At 41.1% G+C, this 23,325-nt stretch overlaps 2 protein-coding genes across 6 annotated transcripts in view; both read left to right on the top strand.

The window, feature by feature from the left end:
• The window catches only part of GREB1L (GREB1 like retinoic acid receptor coactivator), a 305,634-nt gene that overhangs the window by 232,532 nt on the left and 49,777 nt on the right, over window positions 1-23,325 (top strand). For all 4 annotated transcript variants that reach the window (XM_055236525.2, XM_055236517.2, XM_055236511.2 and 1 more), the window contains 2 exons: window positions 960-1,157; window positions 20,753-20,933. In XM_055236525.2, coding sequence (XP_055092500.2) covers window positions 960-1,157; window positions 20,753-20,933 — 379 coding nt within the window. The remainder of the gene's footprint in view (window positions 1-959; window positions 1,158-20,752; window positions 20,934-23,325) is intronic.
• On the top strand, window positions 13,508-14,479 carry LOC134736850 (small ribosomal subunit protein uS5). 2 transcript variants are annotated; one of them, XM_063640772.1, is made up of 2 exons: window positions 13,511-13,609; window positions 13,685-14,479. In XM_063640772.1, the coding sequence occupies exons 1-2, from the start codon at window positions 13,528-13,530 to the stop codon at window positions 14,407-14,409; spliced, it is 807 nt and encodes a 268-aa protein (XP_063496842.1). In that variant the 5' UTR covers window positions 13,511-13,527; the 3' UTR covers window positions 14,410-14,479. The 2 variants fall into 2 exon arrangements, with proteins under 2 accessions (XP_063496840.1, XP_063496842.1); XM_063640770.1 differs by having other exon boundaries at window positions 13,508-14,479.

Genomic DNA, 23,325 nt, shown 5'->3' with positions numbered 1-23,325 from the left:
AAACATTAATTAGCACAGGTTAATTAGGCCCTGTTGCAGTTAAACTGCCACATGTGTTCCTGATAATAACCAGCGCTTTAAAGAAGCATTGGATGTTGCCTGCTCGCGTGTTTAGCTGAGTAAACTTCTTTCATTGTGGGTGTGGATGTGCATGCACGTGTAAGAAGGATTGATTGCTTGGTTATATTTGCAATAAAAAGCTGCTGACCTGCTTAGAGTATCTGGGAAATGTTTTTGTAATACGTCACCTGCTGAGTGGCCAGATGGCTATGTCGTGAGTCAGCTGTCTTCAGATTGTCCAGGCATCAGCACTGGAGCTGGCCACAACCACCTAGACCTGCCAGGTCACAGCACTGGCAAAGTGGAGTCGAGTGGGAAGAAAGGTGAAGGTTGTGTCTCCATGACCCACGTTATGTAGTCGCTGGGGAGGGAATTTCCGACCATGTTGCAACTGACTTGCTAAAGAGGAAATATTTACTATAGTGCCTTCCAGAAAAGCTCAGGGGAACTCAGCATCATGATCATTATGGCATCCCCTCTTTCCTTGAACTGGGTGGGGGCTGGAGCAGGGGCCTGTGCTGATATTTCTAAAGAAAACTGGAAATACTCCCCTTTCCAGGGATGAGTCTTGGCTCCAGCTGCGAGACTGTAGTCTGTCTCCTCCACTTCTGGGTTGGGATAGGGGTGTTGAATTAGGCATTTGTGAGATAATCAATCAATTTTTAAATAATACATTTGCAAAACTGCAACGTCCACTCCTGAGCACATCCTTTCATCCACGTTTCAGGGAAAATAGGCAAATCTATTAAAACTCAATAGAGAGTGCAAATAGCAGGTGAGAATTCGTAGTGAGAGTGCATTACATTACCGTCTGTGTGCTATGTGTCCTCATAGAGATTCACAGTGGCCATTATGGAAGTAAATTAACCTTGTTCTTATGACTTCTTTTTAAATTTTAGATTTAGATAACGAAACCTTCCACATTTATCAACCGCAGCTAACAGTTGCCAGAAAACTCTTATCCCAGGTGTGTGCTATAGCGGACAGTGGCAGCCAGAGCCTGGACCTCGGTCACTTCAGCAAAGTAGACTTCATCATCATTGTCCCCAGATCGGAGGTGTTGGTTCAGCAAACTCTTCAACGGATTCGACAATCAGGTAAGAGTGAACTTTCAAAGAGGAGCCCACCTAGATCCAGCTTCAGATCCCCTCTGTCTCTTTCATTTGCTTAATCCAAACGTTTATAGGATGCGTAAAACCTTCTTCAGTAATAAAAATCATAAAAGCACTTTGTTATTTTGGGTTTATCTGAAGTTTTCCCTCAAAGTACTCTGTCCTTTTTCCCTCAAGGTCAAGGGTAAATTGTTGTGCATGTTTGCCAGATATCGTTAAGTTCATGATGTAATCTGTGGGACTAGAATCTGGTCATTTATTGATGAAGAGAAATTTTCTCAAGGCAAGGATGGCCCTGTATGAGTTGATGGCATCTGTGCCACCTGAACTCCTCCCACATGCAGGCGTCATTTGCATAGGTGGATTCTTGGCCATTTAGCACATTACCAGCACGTCTGCAACCTGGAAACCAGAATACCATCCCCCATGTCAGCAATGACGTTCTTTAAGAAAAAAAGGTAGCGTGATTCCTAATAACTTTAAGTATAAAGAAAAAATGTTTTTCCCAGAAAACGTGAAATGGTAGAGAGCAAAAATTTTACAAGTCTAAAAAAAAAATGTTACAAGTCTGTGGTAAATAATATCCCTTTTCAAAAATAAAATTTGATTAGAATTACAAGAAGTTATAAGGAATTTAGAAACTTGGAACAGCTGTAAAATACTTGCCTTTGTAAACTAGGTTTGAAAAGGAAATTATAAATGTCAGGTTGCTTCTGATTAGCTCAGCTGAGGAACACACACACACACACACACACACACACACACACCCCGCAAGCAGATTTTAGATCTGGAAGATGACTGTTTTTGCCACAGTAAAGAATTTTACTTTTGGCCGGGGTCGGTGGCTCGCGCCTGTAATCCCAGCACTTTGGGAGGCCGAGGCAGGTGGATCATTTGAGGTCAGGAGTTCAAGACCAGCCTGGACAACATGGTGAAACCTCGTCTCTACTAAAAATACAAAAATTAGCCGGGTGGTAGTGGCGCATGCCTGTTATCCCAGCTACTTGGGAGGCTGAGGCAGGAGAATCACTTGAACCCGGGAGGTGGAGGCTGTGGTGAACCGAGCCACTGCAATCCAGTCTGACAGAGTGAGACCCTCTCCCAAAAAAAACAAAACAAACAAACAAAAAAAAACAAAGAATTTTACTTTCAATATATTTAAAAACAGGAAGCAGAAAAATCCAGAAGTGCTTAAAATGTGGTTTATATGTTCATACCTGTCATACTGTGCCTCTCAAATTTTATCCTACATAAAGATCACCTGGGGACCTTGCTAAAATGCAGATTCCACTTCAGTGGGTCTGGGTTGTGCTCCAGATTCTGCATTTGCTTTTTTTTTTTTTTTTTTTTTTTTTGTGAGACATAGTCTCACTCTGTTGCCCAGGCAGGAGTGCAGTGGTACAGTCCTGGCTCACTGCAACCTCCACCTCCTGGGTTCAAGCAATTCTCCTGCCTCAGCCTCTTCCAAGTAGCTGGGGTTACAGGTGTGCACCACCGCTCCCAGCCAATTTTTGTATTTTTAGTAGAGACAGGGTTTCACTATATTGGCCAGGCTGGTCTTGAACTCCTGACAAGTGATCCACCAGCCTCAGCCTCCAAAAGTGCTGGGATTACAGGCATGAGCCACCATACCCAGCCCGGATTCTGCATTTCTAACAAGCTTCTAGGGATGCCAATGTCAGAAGACCACACTTTGAGTAGTATGGCTCAATAAGAAATCTTCCTTGACTGTACTTTTAAAAATAACTAAAAGAGTATTGTAATTGGGTTGTTTGTAACACGAAGGATAAATGCTTCAGGGGATGGATACCCCATTTACCCTGATGTGATTATTACACATTCCATGCGTGTATCAAATTTTCTCATATACTCCATAAATATATACTCCTACTGTGTACCCACAAAATTTAAAATTAAAAGTTTTTTAAAAAGGCCTCTTGTTCCAGAAGCCAAATGAGCTGACTGACAGTACATTTTTCCCTGTTTCTATCTCTTTAACCCCTCTTGGTGGCTGTGACTGACATGTGAAGTTTTGTCCACATCTTCTGGAGGCCCAAGTGCCTGGTGACAGTGCAGTCTTCTTTTTAGCCTCTCAGTTTTGGAATGACAAGTTACAAAATGACTTGTTGGAAATATCGACCTGTAGGTAATGAGCTGGAAAAGGTCAAATGCCTTCTCTCACAGCTCTCCCAAAAACCAAAGTGAGTTGTCTCTCTCAGCTATTGGCTTCTTTCTGCATTTATTTTTCCTGCCCCTTCTCCAGTATGGGGAGTGGGTGGGTGTCAGTCACACCAAGCAGTAGCCAGATTTTTTGTTATTTCATATGGATTTTTTTCCTTTCATAACGTGGAGGAAGGGCCTTGTCTTTTAGGTATTTTACTTGTACCAGTTGGCATTTGTGGCCTCCCCGAGTTTGTGATCTGATATCCCAAATTGTGCTTGAGCAAACACATCATGACACCTGTTTGAAGTGACGAAATCATCTGCAGAGCCTTTTCCTGAAATAACCTCTCAGTGACCTGCACTTTCACCTTTCCTAATAGATGCAAGCTCCTAAATAATGCCTTGCATTTTTGACAGATGAATAAATTGTACAGTTTTTTTTCTTTCTCTTCTCAATGCCCTCAGATTTTTCTAAAGTATTTTAAGATTATCACCTCTCAAAAAGGTACCAGAATTTGACCAATTATATAAGCTTAGAATCCAGAAAAAAAAATCAATGTAATAGACAGATTTGGCACACTCAAAGCAAAGCATATTTTTAGAATTATTCACATCTGGCTTTGGCATACATACTGAAATTTTTGCTGCAAAAACAATCACTTCTGTATATTTAAACATACCTTTATTTTGTTGTAAAAACATGATTATGGTATGCCTTACTTTAAAAAAATAAAGTATGAACATTTAAACATTTATAATCCTACCATTCAAGGGTAACCACTGTTAAAATGTTGGCATTAACAAATAACTTAATACCTAGTGTTCCACCTCTCTTCCCTGCCTCTGTTTTTTTTCACTTGGCATTACAGTGTGTACCTTTTTCCATGTCATGAACATCTTTTGTGAGCATCATTCTTAATGAATGTATAGTCACATCATAATTACAAAAAAAGTATTTATTTTGATATTTAAATACCTTCATATTCTTGGAACACATACCAATTGATAGAAGAGAGAGGACTAAAAGCATGTTAAAATGTATGGAGAAATTGTTCCGGGTAGAATAAATAGCAGGAGATTATCCATTAAAATAACTCTTTAAAATCATAGCTATTAAAACAGAAAGTTTTTAAGAAATCATCTGACTTAGTTTCCTCATATGTCGTCATGTAAATTGAGAAGAGCCTAGTTTGCCTGAGGTCACAGAGGGTAGTACCTTGAGAGCAAGGACAGTTTTTTTTGTTTTTTTTTTTTTTTTTTGAGACCGAGTTTTGCTCTTGTTGCCCGGGCTGGAGTGCAGTGGTGCGATCTTGGCTCACCACAACCTCCACCTCCCGGGTTCAAGCGATTCTCCTGCCTCAGCCTCCAGAGTAGCTGGGATTACAGGCATGCACCACCATGCCCAGCTAATTTTTTTGTATTTTTAGTAGAGACGGTGTTTCTCCATGTTGGTCAGGCTGGTCTTGAACTTCCGACCTCAGGTGATCCGCCCGTCTCGGCCTCCCAAAGTGCCGAGATTACAGGTGTGAGCCACCGCGCCCGGCCCAAGGACAGTTTTTTTTTTTTTTATTGTTGCATGCCTAGTACCTCGTTTCATGCCTCTCTTAGGCCTGGCACCAGCAGGTGCTCAATTAATGTTTCAATGGAGGGCTAGAAGGAGAAGAGATAGGCAGAAGGAGAAACAGTGTCCAAGGTCTCTGTGTCCTGGTTCCATTTGCCTCCTTTACTAAGGAAAGCATTCCAGCAGAGCCTGCCAGGAAAAGCACCCAGGCAGGGAAGAGCTGCCAGAGTATGCAGAAAGGGCACATCCTTGGCAGTGCCTGCATGGCTGAAAGTAAAAGGATGAAAATAGAAGCCATCACGTTGTTGCAGATCCAGCACCAAAGTGAAGCATTTGAAACCTCAGCTCACATTCTGATGAAGAAATGAAGCAAAGAGGGGAGGGAGGAGGAAAAAGAAAAACAAAACAAAATATCATAGAAAGAATTTGAAGGTTAAAAAAAAAGAAATGAAGTGGATTTAACATCTTTTAAGTTTGCCTAACGTAGGCTTGTAACTGCTGGAGTGATCAGTGGAGAAGGAGCATGTTTATACTATAGGAAATCCTTTTGTTTTAGTGTCATTTTTTTAGAAATCTGAAGTTGTAGCATAATTTTTCTAATTCGGAGGACCCCATATTCTGTGAATGAGAATACTAGCATACTGGTGCAATCCAAATGCAAACCCATTTCAGTTCAATGTGGGAGAGAGACGTACAGGAAGTGACCGTCCGTTTTTCACCTCCCTGTTTGGTGTTGGTGGGAGCCCCAGCAAATGGGAGTGGGTCTGGAGGTATCCAGGCAAGGAAGTGTTATCCTGTCAGGGGAATGACACAAATCTGATACTTTAACACATGCATGATTATAAAAAAAGCCAGAGAGACGTATTTGTCTGCTGATATATAGATTACTCTATTCAAATGGACATAAGGCAGTTTTAAGGAAGCAGTAGACATTGTGGGGGAAGTGAAGAGAGAGAGGAAGGCATTCCCACTTTCTTTTCTCGTTTTCTTTCTTTTTCTTTTCTTTTCTATTTTTTTTTTGAGACAGTTTCACTCTTGTGGCCTGGGCTGGAGTGCAGTGGCACAATCTCGGCTCACTGCAACCTCTGCCCTTCGGGTTCAAGTGATTCTCCTGCCCCAGCCTTCCGAGTAGCTTGGATTACAGGCGCCCACCACCATGCCCAGCTAATTTTTGTACTTTTAGTAGAGGCAGGGTTTCACCATGTTGGCCAGGCTGGTCTTGAACTCCTGACCTCAAGGGGATCTGCCCACCTCGGCCTCCCAAAGTGCTGGTATTACAGGAGTGAGCCACCGCGCATGGCCGGCATTCTCAGTTTCTAAAAACAGATTTTCTTGTGGCAGAGCTTTCTTCTGTAAGATAACAATAAATAAAAACAAAACAAAATTAATAAAAAAAAAAAGACATTTTTTTGGGCGGATGGCCCAGCCAGTACCCAGCTCTCAGTACCTTCCATTCTCACCCTCAGGCACATTTACCCCCCGCTTCACTACAGCCACAACCACCGCCCCACTCATCATACCCTGGACCCTGCCTAATCCTGGAATCACCCATTCAGATGTTCCCAATTTCAGGCCACACTCTCCTTTGCGGCATATTTAACATGTTCTCACTGTGTGGGGAAAAGTAAACCTTTGCAGTTGATGTCGTACTAAATTCTTGTTTTGTTTTTGTTTTTGTTTTTGTTCGAGATGGAGTTTCGCTCTTGTAGCCCAGGCTAGAGTATAATGGCACGATCTCAGCTCACTGCAACCTCCACCTCCCAGGTTCAAGCGATTCTTCTGCCTCAGCCTCCCGAGTAGCTGGGATTACAGGCATGTGCTACCACGCCTGGATAATTTTTTTTGTTGTTTATTTTTGAGACAGTTTCGCTTTTGTTGCCCAGGTTGGAGTGCAATGGCGCAGACTTGGCTCACTGCAACCTCTGCCTCCCAGGTTCAAGCGATTCTCCTGCCTCAGTCTCCTGAGTAGCTGGGATTACAGGCATGCGCCACCACACTCGGCTAATTTTTTTGTATAGACGGTGTTTCACCATGTTGGTCACACTGGTCTCAAACTCCTGACCTCAGGTGATCCACCCACCTTGGCCTCCCAAAGTGCTGGAATTACAGGTGTGAGCCACCGCTCCCAGCCTAATTTTTATATTTCTAGTGGAGATGGGGTTTTATCATGTTGGCCAGGCTGGTCTCGAACTCCTGACCTCAGGTGATCCACCCGTCTCGGCCTCCCAAAGTGCTGGGATTACAGGCGTGAGCCACTGTGCATAGCCCTTTTTTGGTTCTTTAGTTGGTTCTCTCTCCCATTCTCCACAGTGGCTACCATGGACTCCATTTCACTTCTCAAACCCCAGACTTCAACCCTCATCCTTCTCTCTTAGCAAATGATCATGCTACCCCACCCAAAGAAAAAAAACAAAAAAAACTTCAAATAAAAACTTGCCTCTAGGCCAGGCGTGATGGCTCATGCCTATAGTCCCAGCACTTTGGGAGGCTGAATCAGGTGGATCACCTGAGGTCAGGAGTTCGAGACTAGCCAGGCCAACATAGTGAAACCCTGTCTCTACTAAAAATACAAAAATTAGCTGGGTGTGGGGGTGCGTACCTGTAATCCTAGCTACTTGGGAGGCTGAGGCACTAGAATCAGTTGAACCCAGGAGATGGAGTTTGCAGTGAGCTGAGATCGCACCACTGCACTCCAGCCTGGGTGACAGAGTGGGACTCCATCTCCAAAAAAAAAGAAAAAGAAAAAAAAAACAACTTCCTGCCTGGGAATCTAGAAACCTGTGTATACACCTGTCCCCTTCCCTTCTGATCAGTGGAGGAGCTGCCCTGTTCTGTTTCAGCCTGACCCACACACCTCACCCCAGATACAGTTTCCACCTTTGAGGAACCTCACGCTATTGCTTTTTTCTCTCTCATTGCTTCGACTTTTTTCTCCCTGGGGTCTCATTCCATCAGTGTCAACCTGCCCCACTCTCTCAAAGATAAAACAAGACTGTTAATCCTACCTGGCCCTCCAGCTCCCCTCCTCCTACCAACTGCCAAACCAAGAGGGCTGTCCATCCTCACCTCCATCTCCCAGTCACTCCCCAACACCTGGCAAATTGGCTCCCACCCTCATAGCACCCTTGCCAGTATCACCAATGACCTTTTCGGTCCTTATCTGAGCTTTTGGCAACACTGGAGCCCTCCATTCCTTTCGTTAGATTCCTTCTGGTTCCTCTGGCTGCCAGGGCACACTCCTTCACAGCTTTTCTCCCACTGTGTGTGTGTGCGTGGTGCTCACGCACACACTGCAGTTCTCCAGCCCTGGCACTCAACACACTGTGTGTTGTAGTTGCATGTTTGTTAATGATCTTTCTCTTCAGCCGGAAAGTAAAATGAATATTTTACTATGCATGAATATTTGCTGAACAAATATTCAACATTTTCTTGAATTTTAAGTTCAAATCTATTTTGAAAGGCAAACACAGAAATAATATTTAAGATTTGGTAGCCCTCTGGTAAAAACAAATTTAGTCATTAAAGCCCACGTTCCAGAAATCTACTTTGGCCAAGAGTAAGAGACATTAGTTAATGTGTTCCCTGAAAGGTTATTATTAATCTAAACCTTTAGGGAACACGGTGACTCCCAACCACCACTGGCTCTGTTCTAGAACTCAATGAGTTGCAAAATGTCAGGAAGGAAGAAGAGTTACTGGTGTTCCTACATTCCCACTCATGTCAAAAGTAAGATTGAGTATTTAGTTAGACGCAGCCCTGGATCTCTTAGTACCACCATCAGTGCCGCAGGTGCGCCCTGCTGATATCCATGTTCTATTGTGGAGTTGGAAAGATGTGACAATTTGCTTATGATTCATTTGAAAAATAAACTTGTTTAATTCCATAGAACTGTGATAAATTAAGTTAGTAAGGAAACAGAATAAAAGTGACATTTCTTAGACTGGCCATTGCTCAGCACTTCTGACATTTTCAGATTCCTTGCCTCTGCTTATTTTTGAAAAACAAAGCATGAAAGCTAAGTCAGAAGCTAATGAAAAAGTTTATTTGCTCTTTTTGTTTTGTTTTGTTTTGTTTTTGTTTTTGAGGTGGAGTCTTGCTCTGTCACCTAACTGCATATCACATTGATAACATTAACCACACAGCAAAAAGAATTAATTCAAGTAATTTTTTAACAGTTTTATTACTGTATGTTGTTAATGTGACATATCCTATGGGGAAAAGATTGGAAATAAATCTTGAATTTGAATTAGAATGTTTGTTATTGGGAGTATTACTGATAATTTTAAAACTATTTTGTGTATATCATAGGAGAGAGCAGATAGGTAAATAGTTTAATGTTTTTGTTTGTTTGTTTGTTTGTTTTTTGAGATGGAGTCTCACTCTGTCGCCCAGGCTGGAGTGCAGTGGCGCAATCTTGGCTCACTGCAAGCTCCGCCTCCTGGGTTCACGCCATTCTCCTGCCTCAGCCTCCTGAGTAGCTGGGACTACAGGCGTGTGCCACCGCGCCTGGCTAATTTTTTGTGTTTTTAATAGAGATGGGGTTTCACCGTGATAGCCAGGATGGTCTTGATCTCCTGACCTCGTGATCTGCCCGCCTCGGCCTCCCAAAGTGCTGGGATTACAGGCGTGAGCCACCGCGCCCGGCAATAGTTTAATGTTGAAAACCAGGGTTCTCAAATGAAAGATGGGAACTTCAAATGTGAAATGGGAAAATAAGAAATATTCATTTTAGGTTTAAATTGGTGATAAAAGGGTGAAGTCATAATTTGAAAAAAGAAAAATCCTCCTGTCCACTTAAAGACAGGGTCTCACTCTGTTGCCCAGGTTGGAGTGCGGTGGCATGATCATGCCCCATTCCAGCCTCAAACTCCCAGGCTCAGGTAATCCTCCCACCTCAGCCTCCCAAGTATTTGGAACTACAGGCACATGCCACCACACTTGGCTAATTTTTTTTAGAGACAAGATCTCACCACGTTGCTCAGGCTGGTCTCAAACTCCTATCTGTGAGCACATGGAGCATTTAGGTTTGGGCTTTTAACACCATTCCCCACTGTCCCAGCTCTGAGGTGGAAACATTTCTGGAATATTTTGTTGTGCCAGAAAGTGAGAAAGTGCAAAGATTGATTGGAGCATGCCAAAAGGACATAGCAGCCTGCTTGAGGGGATTTATGGCTAAATTTGGAAATTTTGAGCATCACAAGGAATGATAGCAATGGATTGCAACCTATTGAAAAATCTTTTAAAACCCATGAGTCCAGAGCAATACTGAAAAATAAAAGGAGCAGGAGAAGTGAGAGGTTAGGGGAATGCCTTCTGTACAGAAGAGTACCAGTTAATAAATGCAGGAAAAAATGATGGAATTAGAAAATCCCCACTTTGTCGTACCAGTGTGTAATTATTGATTCTGACAAAGATGGATACTAAAGTCATTGAATAAAATGTCATTAGGGGGCTGGGCGTGGTGGCTCACGCCTGTAATCGCAGCACTTTGAGAGGCCGAGGGGGGCAGATCAGGAGGTCAAGAGATCGAGACTATCCTGGTCAATATGGTGAAACCCCATCTCTACTAAAAATACAAAAATTAGCTGGGCGTAGTGGCACATGCCTGCAATCCCAGCTACTTAGGAGGCCGAGGCAGAAGAATCATTTGAATCCAAGAGGCAGACAGAGGTTGCAGTGAGCCGAGATCGCGCCACTGCACTCTAGCCTGGGGACAGAGAGAGACTCCATCTCAAAAAAAAAAAAAAAAAAAAAAAAAAAATCAGGGAACAAATATTCACAAAGTCTCAAAGTATCATCCCATGGATTAAAAGCTAACAAAGAGGGAAAGGTATCTCTACAATGGAGAGATCTGGCAGTAGACACTGCCATAACCAAGTAATCAAAATTTGGCATCTCCAGTTATGGGACAAACTGACATTATGTGCAGAAAAGCACACAATGTCACCTATGAGGTATAATTGCCAAAACTGTTTAACCTGAGTCTGATCACAAGGAAGCTTCCAGACAGATCCAGATGGTGTGGCATCTTACAAAACAATTAGCTTGAATTTTAAAAAATAACATCATGAAAGATTAAAAAGAAAAATCAGGGAGGCTGTTTGGTTATTTTAAACATGGGAATAAAGAGACGTGACAACCAAGTATAATACTTCACTCATTTATTTTTTAATGGACAAAGATTGTATATATTTTTGATATAGAACATGACATGTTAAGTAAACATTATGGAATGGCTAAATCAAACTAATGAACATATCCATTACCTCACATACTCATTATTTGTTTGTGGTGAAGAACATTTAAAATCTACTCTCTTAGCAATTTTCAAGTATAAAATATATTATTATTAACTATAATTACCATGTTGTACAATCAATTCCCTGAACTTTTCCTCCTGTCTAACTGAAATTTTGTGTCCTTTAACAAACCTAATCTCCCCAGCCCCAAAACCCATGCTTAATTCTTAATTGGATACTTGAGTAAAATATAAAAAATTAAAACACAGCTCTGGGACAATTACTGAAACTCGAATATGGGCTGTGTATTAAAGAATATTATACTGATGTTGGTTCAGTTCCGTAGATGTAATAATGATATTGTAGTTATATAGGAGAATGCCTTTGCTCTTAGGAAGAGCATGTTGAAGGATTTAAGGGTAAAGTATTGTGATACATGTTACTTATTTCCAAATTATTTAGCAAAAACACAACAGTAAATAAAAAGTAACAAAGAAAAAGCAAATGTAGCAAAATATTTTAACAACTGATTCATCTAATTGAAGAGAATACAGGTATTTATTGCACTAGTCTTTCCATTTCTGTAGTGGTCAAAATAGAATGTGAAGTTAAAATAGTTGCTTTTCATTGATGATGTATCTGTCAGATGGAATGCCATAGAGTTATTATTGTCCTCAAATAGTTTCTAAAACATGGATAGGTAATTTACATTCCCCCTTTTTAAGAAGTTTTAATTATTGAATAGATCAAATTTATAAGGGATATTTTAAAAATCACAATGGAATGAGTACTCATTACCCACCAAAATAAGGAACACGGAAGACTATTCCTCCCTAGTGCGCCTCCTTGATGCTAATGTCCCTCCCTTTTCAAAGGTAACCATTACACTGAATTTTGTGTTTATCATTCCCTTGCTTTTATTTATAGTTTTACCATAATGCCTTAACTTCTAAACCATATGTGCTTAATTTCATATACTTTAAACCTAAGTAGAAATACATTCTACGTATTCTCCTGTGATTTATTTTTTATGCTTAATGTTACGTCCCTGACATTTTTCCTGCTGTTGTTTGTAGCTGTAATTCATTCATTTTACTGATTTTTAGTATTCTTTTGTAAAAATACATCACATATCTTTTAAAAAGCACAATTCTACTACTGAGGTACATTTGTAATGTTTCTAGTTTTTTGATTCCTTCAAACAGTGCTCTTACACATATAAGAGTTTCTCTGGGAATAGAATTGTTGGAGCACAGGTTATGAACATTTTAAATTTTACCAAAGAATGCTAAATTTTTTCCAAAGTGATTATATTTACACTCCCACCTGCAATGTATGTGCTTCAGTAAATATTTGGTATGCGCATACCTCCTTAAAATTTTTTTATTTTAAAATAATTTTAGACATAAACAAGTTGCAAACATAGTACAAGGGATCTGAAAATGAAATTAAGAAAATTTTAATTACAAGAATATCAAAAAAATACATAGGAATGAATTTGACAAAAGAAGTGCAAAGCTTATGCTTTGAAATAATGAAACATTGCTGAACGAAATTAAAGAAGACCTAAATAAATGAAGACATTTATATTTATAAAATTAAAGATATATTAATATTTTTAAGATGACCATATTCCCCCAAATTGGTCTACAGATTCAATGCATCCCCTACCAAAATCCCAGCTGGCTTCTTTGCAGAAATTTACAAGCTGATCCTAAAATTCATGTGGAAATTTGAGGACCCAGCATACTCAGAACATTATTGAAAAAGAATAAAGTTGGAAGACTCTCACTTCCCCATTTTAAGCTACAGTAAACTATATAAGCTACTGTACTCAAGACAGTGTGGTGATGACAAAATGATAAACATATAGATAAACAAGATGGTATTGAGATTCCAGGAATAAACCTCCCATTTACAATCAATTCAATTTTGACAAGGGTGCCAAGACAGTTTAACAGAGAAAGAATAGTCTTTTCAACGAATGATGCTGAGACAACTGAATATCCACATGCAAAAGAATAAAGTTTAACCTCTACCTCACATACAAAAAATAACTCAAAATGGATCAAAGACCTAAATGTAAGAGTTACAATTACAAAATTCTTAGAAGAAAATGGGTATAAATGTTTGTGACCTTGGAATACTAATAATTATTTCTTATATATGACACCAAAAGCATAAACTTTTATACATAAACTGGACAATCCTCAAAATTCTAAATATTTGTACTTCAAAGGACATCATCAAGAAAGTGAAAAGAAGCCACAGAATGGAAGAAACTATTTGGAAATCATTTATCTGATACAGGACTATATCTACAATATTCAAGGACCTGTTACAACTCAATAATAAAAAGACAAATTGTTCTTCTTTTACGAAAACACACCAAATGGCGGATGACGCCGGTGCAGCAGGGGGGCCCGGAGGCCCTGGTGGCCCTGGGTTGGGGAACCGTGGTGGCTTCCGCGGAGGTTTCGGCAGTGGCATCCGGGGCCGGGGTCGCGGCCGTGGACGGGGCCGGGGCCGAGGCCGCGGAGCTCGCGGAGGCAAGGCCGAGGATAAGGAGTGGATGCCCGTCACCAAGTTGGGCCGCTTGGTCAAGGACATGAAGATCAAGTCTCTGGAGGAGATCTATCTCTTCTCCCTGCCCATTAAGGAATCAGAGATCATTGACTTTTTCCTGGGGGCCTCTCTCAAGGATGAGGTTTTGAAGATTATGCCAGTGCAGAAGCAGACCCGTGCCGGCCAGCGCACCAGGTTCAAGGCGTTTGTTGCTATCGGGGACTACAATGGCCACGTCGGTCTGGGTGTTAAGTGCTCCAAGGAGGTGGCCACCGCCATCCGTGGGGCCATCATCCTGGCCAAGCTCTCCATTGTCCCTGTGCGCAGAGGCTACTGGGGGAACAAGATCGGCAAGCCCCACACCGTCCCTTGCAAGGTGACAGGCCGCTGCGGCTCTGTGCTGGTGCGCCTCATCCCTGCACCCAGGGGCACTGGCATCGTCTCTGCACCTGTGCCTAAGAAGCTGCTCATGATGGCTGGTATCGATGACTGCTACACCTCAGCGCGAGGCTGCACTGCCACCCTGGGCAACTTCGCCAAGGCCACCTTTGATGCCATTTCTAAGACCTACAGCTACCTGACCCCCGACCTCTGGAAGGAGACTGTATTTACCAAGTCTCCCTATCAGGGATTCACTGACCACCTCGTCAAGACCCACACCAGAGTCTCCGTGCAGCGGACCCAGGCTCCAGCTGTGGCTACAACATAGGGTTTTTATACAAGAAAAATAAAGTGAATTAAGCGTGAAAAAAAAAAAAAAAAAAAAAGACAAATTGTTTAATTAAAATATGGATGAAGGATCTGAATAGGCATCTGTCCAAAGGAGATACATGAATGGCCAATGAACACATGAAAAGATGTTCCTCATTAACCATTGGAGAAACGCGTATCAAAACCACAAGGAGAGACTACTACACACCCCACTAGGATGACCCATAAAAGAGAAGTAGTAAGAATTGTCGAATATGTGGAGAAATTGGAAACTCGGACACTGCTGTTAGGAATTTAAAATGGTACAGCCACTTTAGAAAACAGTCTAGTCGTTGTCCAAATGATTAAATATAGAGTTACTCTATGATCCAGCAATTCCACTCCAAGATATGAAATGAGCCGGGCGCCATGGCTCACGCCTGTAATCCCAGCACTTTGGGAGGCCGAGGCGGGCAGATCACAAGGTCAGGAGATTGAGAGCATCCTGGCTAACACAGTGAAACCCTGTCTCTACTAAAAATGCAAAAAAATTAGCCGGGCTTGGTGGCACGCGCCTGTAGTCCCAGCTACTCAGGAGGCTGAGGCAGGACAATGGCATGAACCTGGGAGGTGGAGCTCGCAGTGAGCCGAGATCATGCCACTGCACTCCAGCCTGGGTGACAGAGTGAGACTCTGTCTCAAAAAAAAAAAAAAAAAAAAGATATGAAATGAGAGAGAAGTGAAAATATATGTGCATGCAAAAACCTGTACACAAATGTTCATAGCAACATTATTCATAACAGCAAAAAAGCAGAAAAACCCAAATATCCACCAAGTGATGAGTGGATAAATAAAATGTGGTATATCCATACAATGTAATATTAACAATAAAGAGAAATAAAGTATTGATGCATACTACAACATGGATGAAACTTGAAAACATTATTCTAAGTGAAAGAAGCCAATCACACAAGATTGCATCTTGTACGATTCCACTTGCATGAAATGTCTAGAATAAGCCAGTCTATAGAGACACAAAGTAGACTGTGATTGCCTAGGGATGGGGGTGTTGAGGGAAGAATTGAGGGGTTAAATGTATGGAGTTTCCTTAGGAGGTGATGAAAATGTTTTAAAATTGTGGTGACTGTTGTCCAACTCCATGAATGTATACTAAAAGCCATTGAATTATACATTATAAATAGGTAAATTATATGTGAATACATGCTTATATCAATCACTAAAGCTGTTAAAAAAATCGTAGAGTTCGCTAAACTCTTCACTCAATTTCCCTTAAAGTTAACAACTTACCTAACTATAATACAATTATCAGAGCAGGAAATCAATTCCAGAATGATATTGTTAATGAAAGATCTCACCAATCTTTCTCTTCGTGTCGTTTTTCCTGTTCCAGGTTCCGGTCCAGGTTCACACATTGCATTCAGTTATGTCCTCTTCATCTCTTCCAATCTATCACCATTTCTTCAGTCTTTCCTGGCTTTTCATGACCTTAAGTGAATACTAATCAATTGTTTTGTGTAGGGAATGTTTGAATTTTCTCACAATTAAATTGAGGTTTTGAGTTTTTGGCAAGAAAACCACAAAAGTGATACGTGTCAGGCCGGGCGCGGTGGCTCACGCTTGTAATCCCAGCACTTTGGGAGGCCGAGGCGGGCGGATCACAAGGTCAGGAGATCGAGACCACGGTGAAACCCCGTCTCTACTAAAACTACAAAAAATTAGCCGGGCGTGGTGGCGGGCGCCTGTAGTCCCAGCTACTCGGAGAGGCTGAGACAGGAGAATGGCGTGAACCCGGGAGGCGGAGCTTGCAGTGAGCCGAGACTGCGCCACTGCACTCCAGCCTGGGTGACAGAGCGAGACTCCGTCTCCAAAAAAAAAAAAAAAAAAAAAGTGATACGTGTCCTCATTGCATCATGTCAGGGAGTACATGAGGTTGATGTTTTATTATTGGTGATGTTAATCTTGATCACTTGATTAAGGTACGTCTGCCAAGTTTCTGCATTGTAAAGTTACTAGTTTCTTCTTTGGAAGTGATTTAAAATCTTGTGGAAATATTTTGAGCAATGGTCATATCCTGTTTTCATCAAACTTTCAACCACTAATTTTTGCATCCATTAGTGGATCTTGCCTGCAATTTATTGTAGTATTTCCAAGTTGATGATTTTCTGTCATTTTTTCCCTACATTTACTAGTAGGAGTTTGTTAATTAAATTCTGTAAGGAAAAACTGTTCCTCCTCATTTATGTATGTTTATAAATACAGGTCATTTTTATTTTATTCTATGGGTTATTTCCAACACTATAGTGGTGATCATTATTATTTTGCTCAAATTTTCCAGCATTGGCCATTGGAGGCTCCTTCAGGCAGGCTCTTGTGTTTTTTTTTTAACATATTATCATCCATTTTCACATACTGTTTTCTTACTTTCTGAAACCATAAGACATTCAAGGGTTACTTTTTATTGTTCTGCCTCAACACTGGGATTAACCTTTTTTCCAAGAAACCTGATTCCTTGTATTGAAGAATGGCATTTAGAAATCAAAATGTGGGCGTTAAGTGTGCCCATTGCTACTAGGATGTCATTGTGCCTAAGTCCACTCAGCAGACAGAGCTAGGAAATTATATGTATGTATATTAACCCATGAATGCACACATATACCTCTTTATTTCTATATCTACCTATCTATGTTTAAAAATATGAGTTATTTGTAACTTCTTTCTCTGACAGGAAGAAACCTAGTTCTCATTATCTACAATATATTCACTTCTTTGACTTTTTTTCTGGTAATTACACAATTACTAACTCCTACCTCTGTGCCCAAACCACTGTCTTATTAACAAAGAAATTCTTAATTTCCAGTGAAACAAACCTCTCCCATGTTTTCTACTTCAGAACTATCTTGACTCTTTTTGGTTCTTTGCTCGGCCATATACATTTTAAAAACATTTTTTCAAGTAATATAAAAAAAACCTGTTGGGCCAGGATCATGCCTATAATCCCAGTGCTTTGAGAGGCCAGAGCTGGAGGATTGCTTGAGGCCAGGGGTTTGAGACCAGCATGGGCAACATAGTGAGACCCTCATCTCTATAAAAAAAAAAAAAAATCTTAGCCAGGCATGTTAGCACATGCCTGCAGGCCCAGCTACTCAGGACGCTGTGGCAGGAGGATAGCTGGAGCCCAGTAGCTCAAAGCCACAGTGAGATGTGATCATACGACTACACTCAGCATGGGTGACAGAACAAGACTCTTGTCTCTTTAAATTTTTTAAAAAAGGTAATTTTATTGGAATTACATTGACTCTCTAGATAAGTTTGAGGAAAATTTAATTTTAACTTTATTTTATGATGTAGCTCTATTTAGGTCATTTTTTTTTTTTTTTTTTTTTTTTTTTTTTTTTTTTGAGACGGAGTCTTGCTCTGTCACCCAGGCTGGAGTGCAGTGGCACAATCTCGGCTCACTGCAAGCTCCGCCTCCCGGGTTCACGCCATTCTCGTGCCTCAGCCTCTCCGAGTAGCTGGGACTACAGGCGCCCGCCACCACGCCCGGCTAATTTTTTTGTATTTTTAGTAGAGACAGGGTTTCACCGTGGTCTCGATCTCCTGACCTCGTGATCCGCCCGCCTCGGCCTCCCAAAGTGCTGGGATTACAAGCGTGAGCCACTGCGCCCCGCCCCTATTTAGGTCATTTTTAACGTAATTAATAGTTTCATCATTTTCTCCATAAAGATCTTACATACCTTTTGTAAGATTTATTCCTAGATACATAATATTTTTTGAACTTACTGTTAATTTTTTTTAAAGTATACTTCCTAACTACTGCTTGTGTACAGAAATGCAACTGATCTTTGTCAATTGATTTTGAATCTATCAACTAAATTCTTATTGATTCATCCATAGATTATTTTGTGTTTTCTAGACAGACATATTATTAGTAAACAATGATAGTTTTGTTCTTACTTGTTTTGTTTCTTTCTTTGTAGTTATAAGCCAAATATATATATATATATATATATATATATATATCTCAGGATATACAATTACAAAATGTGAGTCAGACTGCACAATATGCATAGAAAAAAAAACAGGAAAGAAAGCACAAAAATGGAAGCAGTGAATTAAAGAATTATGGATACATTTTTATTTTTAAATGTATGTCTATACTTTCCAGTTTTTCCAAAATAAGTATCTATCACTTTCATTATGAGGAAAAAAAACAAACTTAAAAATAAAAGCAAGTGTATAACACAATTTAAAAGTAGGGATGATCTACTAAAAATGCCCAGCTACAAATAAAACAATCAAGTAGCTCTGATGTGCCTGCTGAAGACAGAGCCAGCTTCCTGTATAGTTATGGATTAATATACCATGTTATATCCAAGAAAACAACCTCTTAGATTTCTGGAACTTTGTTTTTCCAGTAAGGGAATGTATGGAATTGACCTGTCAAAGATATACAGTCATCTTTACACTGGACCTTAGCCAAAAAGTCACAATCAGTCTTTATTTCATTTGTTTTGAAAGGCAGCAAACTCTGAATTATCAATACAGTATATTTTATCCTCTTTATGAGTTATTTATGATCTTTTTAGGATGCCTTAACTCACGCTGCTTATTTCCTAAGGATAAACAGGAAATACAGACTAATTTGCAACTGGTACTGCACTCCCTATTTTACAGATAAGGAAACAGACACTTTAGAGGTTAAGTAGGTCTTTTCTCTAATGCCTCTACCAGCTTCCTCTACCTACCTCATAGTACCTCGTCTCCATCATGGCACTCATCAGAATTTTCTGTCTTCTCCATCATAAACTCCATGAGATTTAGATCTTAGTCTTGTTCCCCTCTGTATCCCCAGACCTAGCACAGTAAGTGGCATGGCACATAGTAGATGATCAATAAATAGCTATCGAAGGTTGAATGAGTTTTTTCCTGTCTTTTGTTTCTTTTTTTTTTTTTTTTAACAGTCTCACTGTATTGCCCAGGCTGGAGTGCAGTGGTGTGATCTCGGCACACTGCAACCTCGGCGTCCTGGGTTGAAGCGATTCTCCTCCTCAGCCTTCTGAGTAGCTGGGACTACAGGTGTGCGCCACCACACCCGGCTAATGTTGGTATTTTTTATAGAGATAAGGTCTCACTATGTTGCCCAGGCTGGTCTGGAACTCCTGGCCTCAAGTGATCTGCCTGTCTTAGCTTCCCAAAGTGCTGGGATTACAGGCATGAGCCATCACACCCGGCCACAATCCACTTTCAAAAAAATCACAGTACCTGCCAAATTAAATGTTTGATTGATTGCTTTTGGAAATATTCACAACAAAATTTGACTACATTTGGGTGGGAATTGAAAACAATCGGTGAGTAAAGGCTCCTAATGAACAGTGTTTGAAAGCAAAATTACCTTTCTCTCCGCCTTTTCTGGTATAAAGAATTTTTCATATGGTAAAACTTTTTTTTCTGTTATACCATTTAGGCCTGTTAGTATTACAGATTCTAGATGCTAATTGCATGTAATTGTTCATTGAGCTGCATTTATATTAAAAGAAAAGACAGATAAAATTAAGTCAATATAATTCATAAAAGTCTCTTCATTTAAAGGAAGATTTCTTCTTTTAATCAGTTATCTCAACAACAGTTTTATGTGCCTAGAACTACTTTAGATGTGTGTAGAAGTAATTTTATTATAGACAGAGATAATGATACAGTATTAAAGTTTCATAGTTTCTAACATTTTGAGAATATAGCAATCATGACTAAGTCAGTTCAGTTTATTAAGTTGGTACATAAATCCGACATTCATTGAGGTCTGCCAGTGCTCTAAATACTATGCAAGATGGTCACTGTATAAAAATGAGTAAAACACTACCATAAAAAGCTCACAGTCTAACGTGGTATCTTTGAACATTATATTGGTTTTTTTTCTTGTATATGGTTTGTTGCCGAATTTAGGGTAAAGAAGGCTTATATTAATTTGGTCAAGAGCTGTAGCCCAAAGCTTAATTTTTTTCCAGGTGGCCTGTTGAAGCCATTAGCAGCAGCATGTTATATACAAATAGAATTTAATGAAGCAAAGGTCTCATACACTCAGCTGCTTTTATCTCATGTACCAGAATGTTCCCTGTATTTGTGTCAGGGATGGGAGGTGAGCGTCAGTGTTACAAAGAAAAGGATATCTGATATTTTCTCCTCATACTGTGATGGGGAACATAAAAAAGAAAAAATATCTGCTCTGTAAATCTCTTCATACAGTTGGTACCCAGTGTCAGCTGACAGTGAACTCAAGTCTATCTCCTGTGTGTGTGTGTATGTGTAAAAGTGTGTTAAAAGATGAACTTTTTTCTTCTTGGCAGGTGTCCTTGTAGACTTGGGTCTGGAGGAAAATGGGACAGCCCATCAGAGAGCAGAAAAATATGTTGTTCGTCTAGACAATGAGATTCAAACCAAGTTTGAAGTTTTTATGAGGAGAGTGAAACAGAACCCGTACACACTGTTTGTGCTAGTTCATGACAACTCCCATGTGGAACTAACGAGGTGATTGGTTCAGAGTGAGCAAATGGAGTATCCCTTCTACAGGAATAATTGTTACCTAATGAAATGTGTTAAAGATGGCCGGGCACGGTGGCTCACACCTGTAATCCCAACACTTTGGGAGGCTGAGGCGGGTGGATCACTTGAGGTCAGGAGTTAGAGACCAGCCTGGCCAACATGGTGAAACCCCATCTCTACTAAAAGTACAAAAATTAGCTGGGCCTGGTAGTGCATGCCTGTAATCCCAGCTACCTGGGAGGCTGAGGCAGGAGAATTGTTTGAACTCAGGCGCTGGAGGTTGCAGTGAGCCAAGATCACACCACTGCACTCCTGTCTGGGTGACAGAGTGAGACTTTGTCTCAAAAAAAAAAAAAAAAAGAAAGAAAAGAAAATGTGTTAAAGGTGATTCCAAAGCCCAGGGACCCTAATGTTTGCCATCTTCTTACTGGTAACTTTTTCCTACCCTTTTCTTGCTCCCTCGACTTTTCTCATCTATTTCATGTTGGTCTTATGTTAACTACATTTATTAGTCCATTTTCATGCTGCTGATAAGGACATACCCGAGACTGGGAAAATTTACAAAAGAAAGAGGTTTCGTTGGACTCATAGCTCCTCATAGCTGGGGAAGCCTCACAATCATGGCATAAGGCAAGGAGGAGCAAGTCACATCTTACATGGATGGCGGCAGGCAAAGAGAGAATGAGGAAGATGTAAAAGCAGAAACCTCTGATAATATCATCAGATCTCATGAGACTTACTGACACAAGAACAGCACGGGAAAGACCCGCCCCCTTAATTCAGTCATCTCCCACTGGGTCCCTCCCACAACACGTGGGAATTAATGGGAGCTACAAGATGAGATTTGGGTAGGGATACAGAGCCAAACCATATCTTTCCGCCCCTGGCCCCTCCCAAATCTCCTATCTTCACATTTCAAAACCAATTATGCCTTCTCAACAGTCTCCCAAAGTCTCAACTCTTTTCAGCATTAACCCAAAAATCCAAGTCCAAAGTCTCATCTCAGACAAGGCAAGTCCCTTCTGCCTATGAGCCTGTAAAATCAAAAGCAAGTTAGTTACTTCCTAGATACAATGGGGGTACAGGCATTGGATAAATACAGCCATTACAAATGGGAGAAATTGGCTAAAACAAAGAGGCTACAGGCCCCAGTAGGAACTCTGTGTGGTGGGTCTGACCCTACATTTCCCTTCCACACTGCCCTAGCAGAGGTTCTCCATGAGGGCCCCACCCCTGCAGCAAACTTTTGCCTGGGCTTCCAGCCATTTCCATACATCTTCTGAAATCTAGGCAGAGGCTCCCAAACCTCAGTTCTTGACTTCTGTGCACCCACAGGCTCAACACCATGTGGAAGCTGCCAAGGCTTGGGGCTTCCACCCTCTGAAGCAACAGCCCAAGCTGTACATTGGACCCTTTTAGTCATGGCTGGAGCAGCTGGGACACAGGGCTCCAAGTCCCTAGGCTGCACACAGCACAGGGCCCACCCCACAAAACCACTTTTCCCTCCTGGCCCACAAAACCACTTTTTCCTCCTAGGCCTCTGTGGATGGGAGGGGGCTGCCATGAAGACCTCTGACATGCCCTGGAGACGTTTTCCCCCATTGTCCTGGGGATTAACATTCGGCTCCTTGTTACTTATGCAAATTTCTCCAGCCAGTTTATTCAGGGAAACTCCCCCTTATAATTCTATCAGATCTCATGAGACTTTCGCTATCACAAGACCAGCATGGGAAAGACCCATCCCCATAATTCAATCATCTCCCACCGGGTCCCTCCCACAACACATGGGAATTATGGGAGCTACAAGATGAGATTTGGGTGGGGAAACAGAGCCAAACCATGTCACTACACTCTGGATGAATTTAGAGATTCCTGAAAAAATTTTAACAGCTTTGTGGAACTCAGCTTCATCAGAGAAAGGACAGCAATAAGGAGGTCAAGATGAATGAGCTCCTGGAAGGGAGATGTGCTTCTCTCTCTGCCTCCACCCCACTTTTCCATTTGGCCTTGCTTCTTTTCCTTCCTCTCCCACTATTTCTCCTCTTCCTTGCCCTTGTGTCTTCCCTCTTGCCTTTAAAAGCAGTAGAGATGCCACTTTCATGACCTGAAACCTTCCCCAGTTTCCCAGTTTAAACAAGATAATATCATATTTACTGGATGAACTTATTTTTGAGATAGAGTCTCGCTCTGTCACCCAGGCTGGAGTGCAGTGATGCGATCTCAGCTCACTGCAACCTCCACCTCCTGGGTTCAAGCAATTCTGTGCCTCAGCCTCCCGAGTAGCTGGGATTACAAATGCCTACCACACATCTGGCTAATTTTTGTATTTTTAGTAGAGATAGGGTTTCACCATCTTGGCCAGGCTGACTTTGAACTC

This window comes from Symphalangus syndactylus, chromosome 1 (assembly GCF_028878055.3).
Source record: "Symphalangus syndactylus isolate Jambi chromosome 1, NHGRI_mSymSyn1-v2.1_pri, whole genome shotgun sequence".
In the NCBI taxonomy this organism is placed as follows: Eukaryota; Metazoa; Chordata; class Mammalia; order Primates; family Hylobatidae; genus Symphalangus; species Symphalangus syndactylus.
This window is presented reverse-complemented; position numbering and strand designations above follow the sequence as displayed.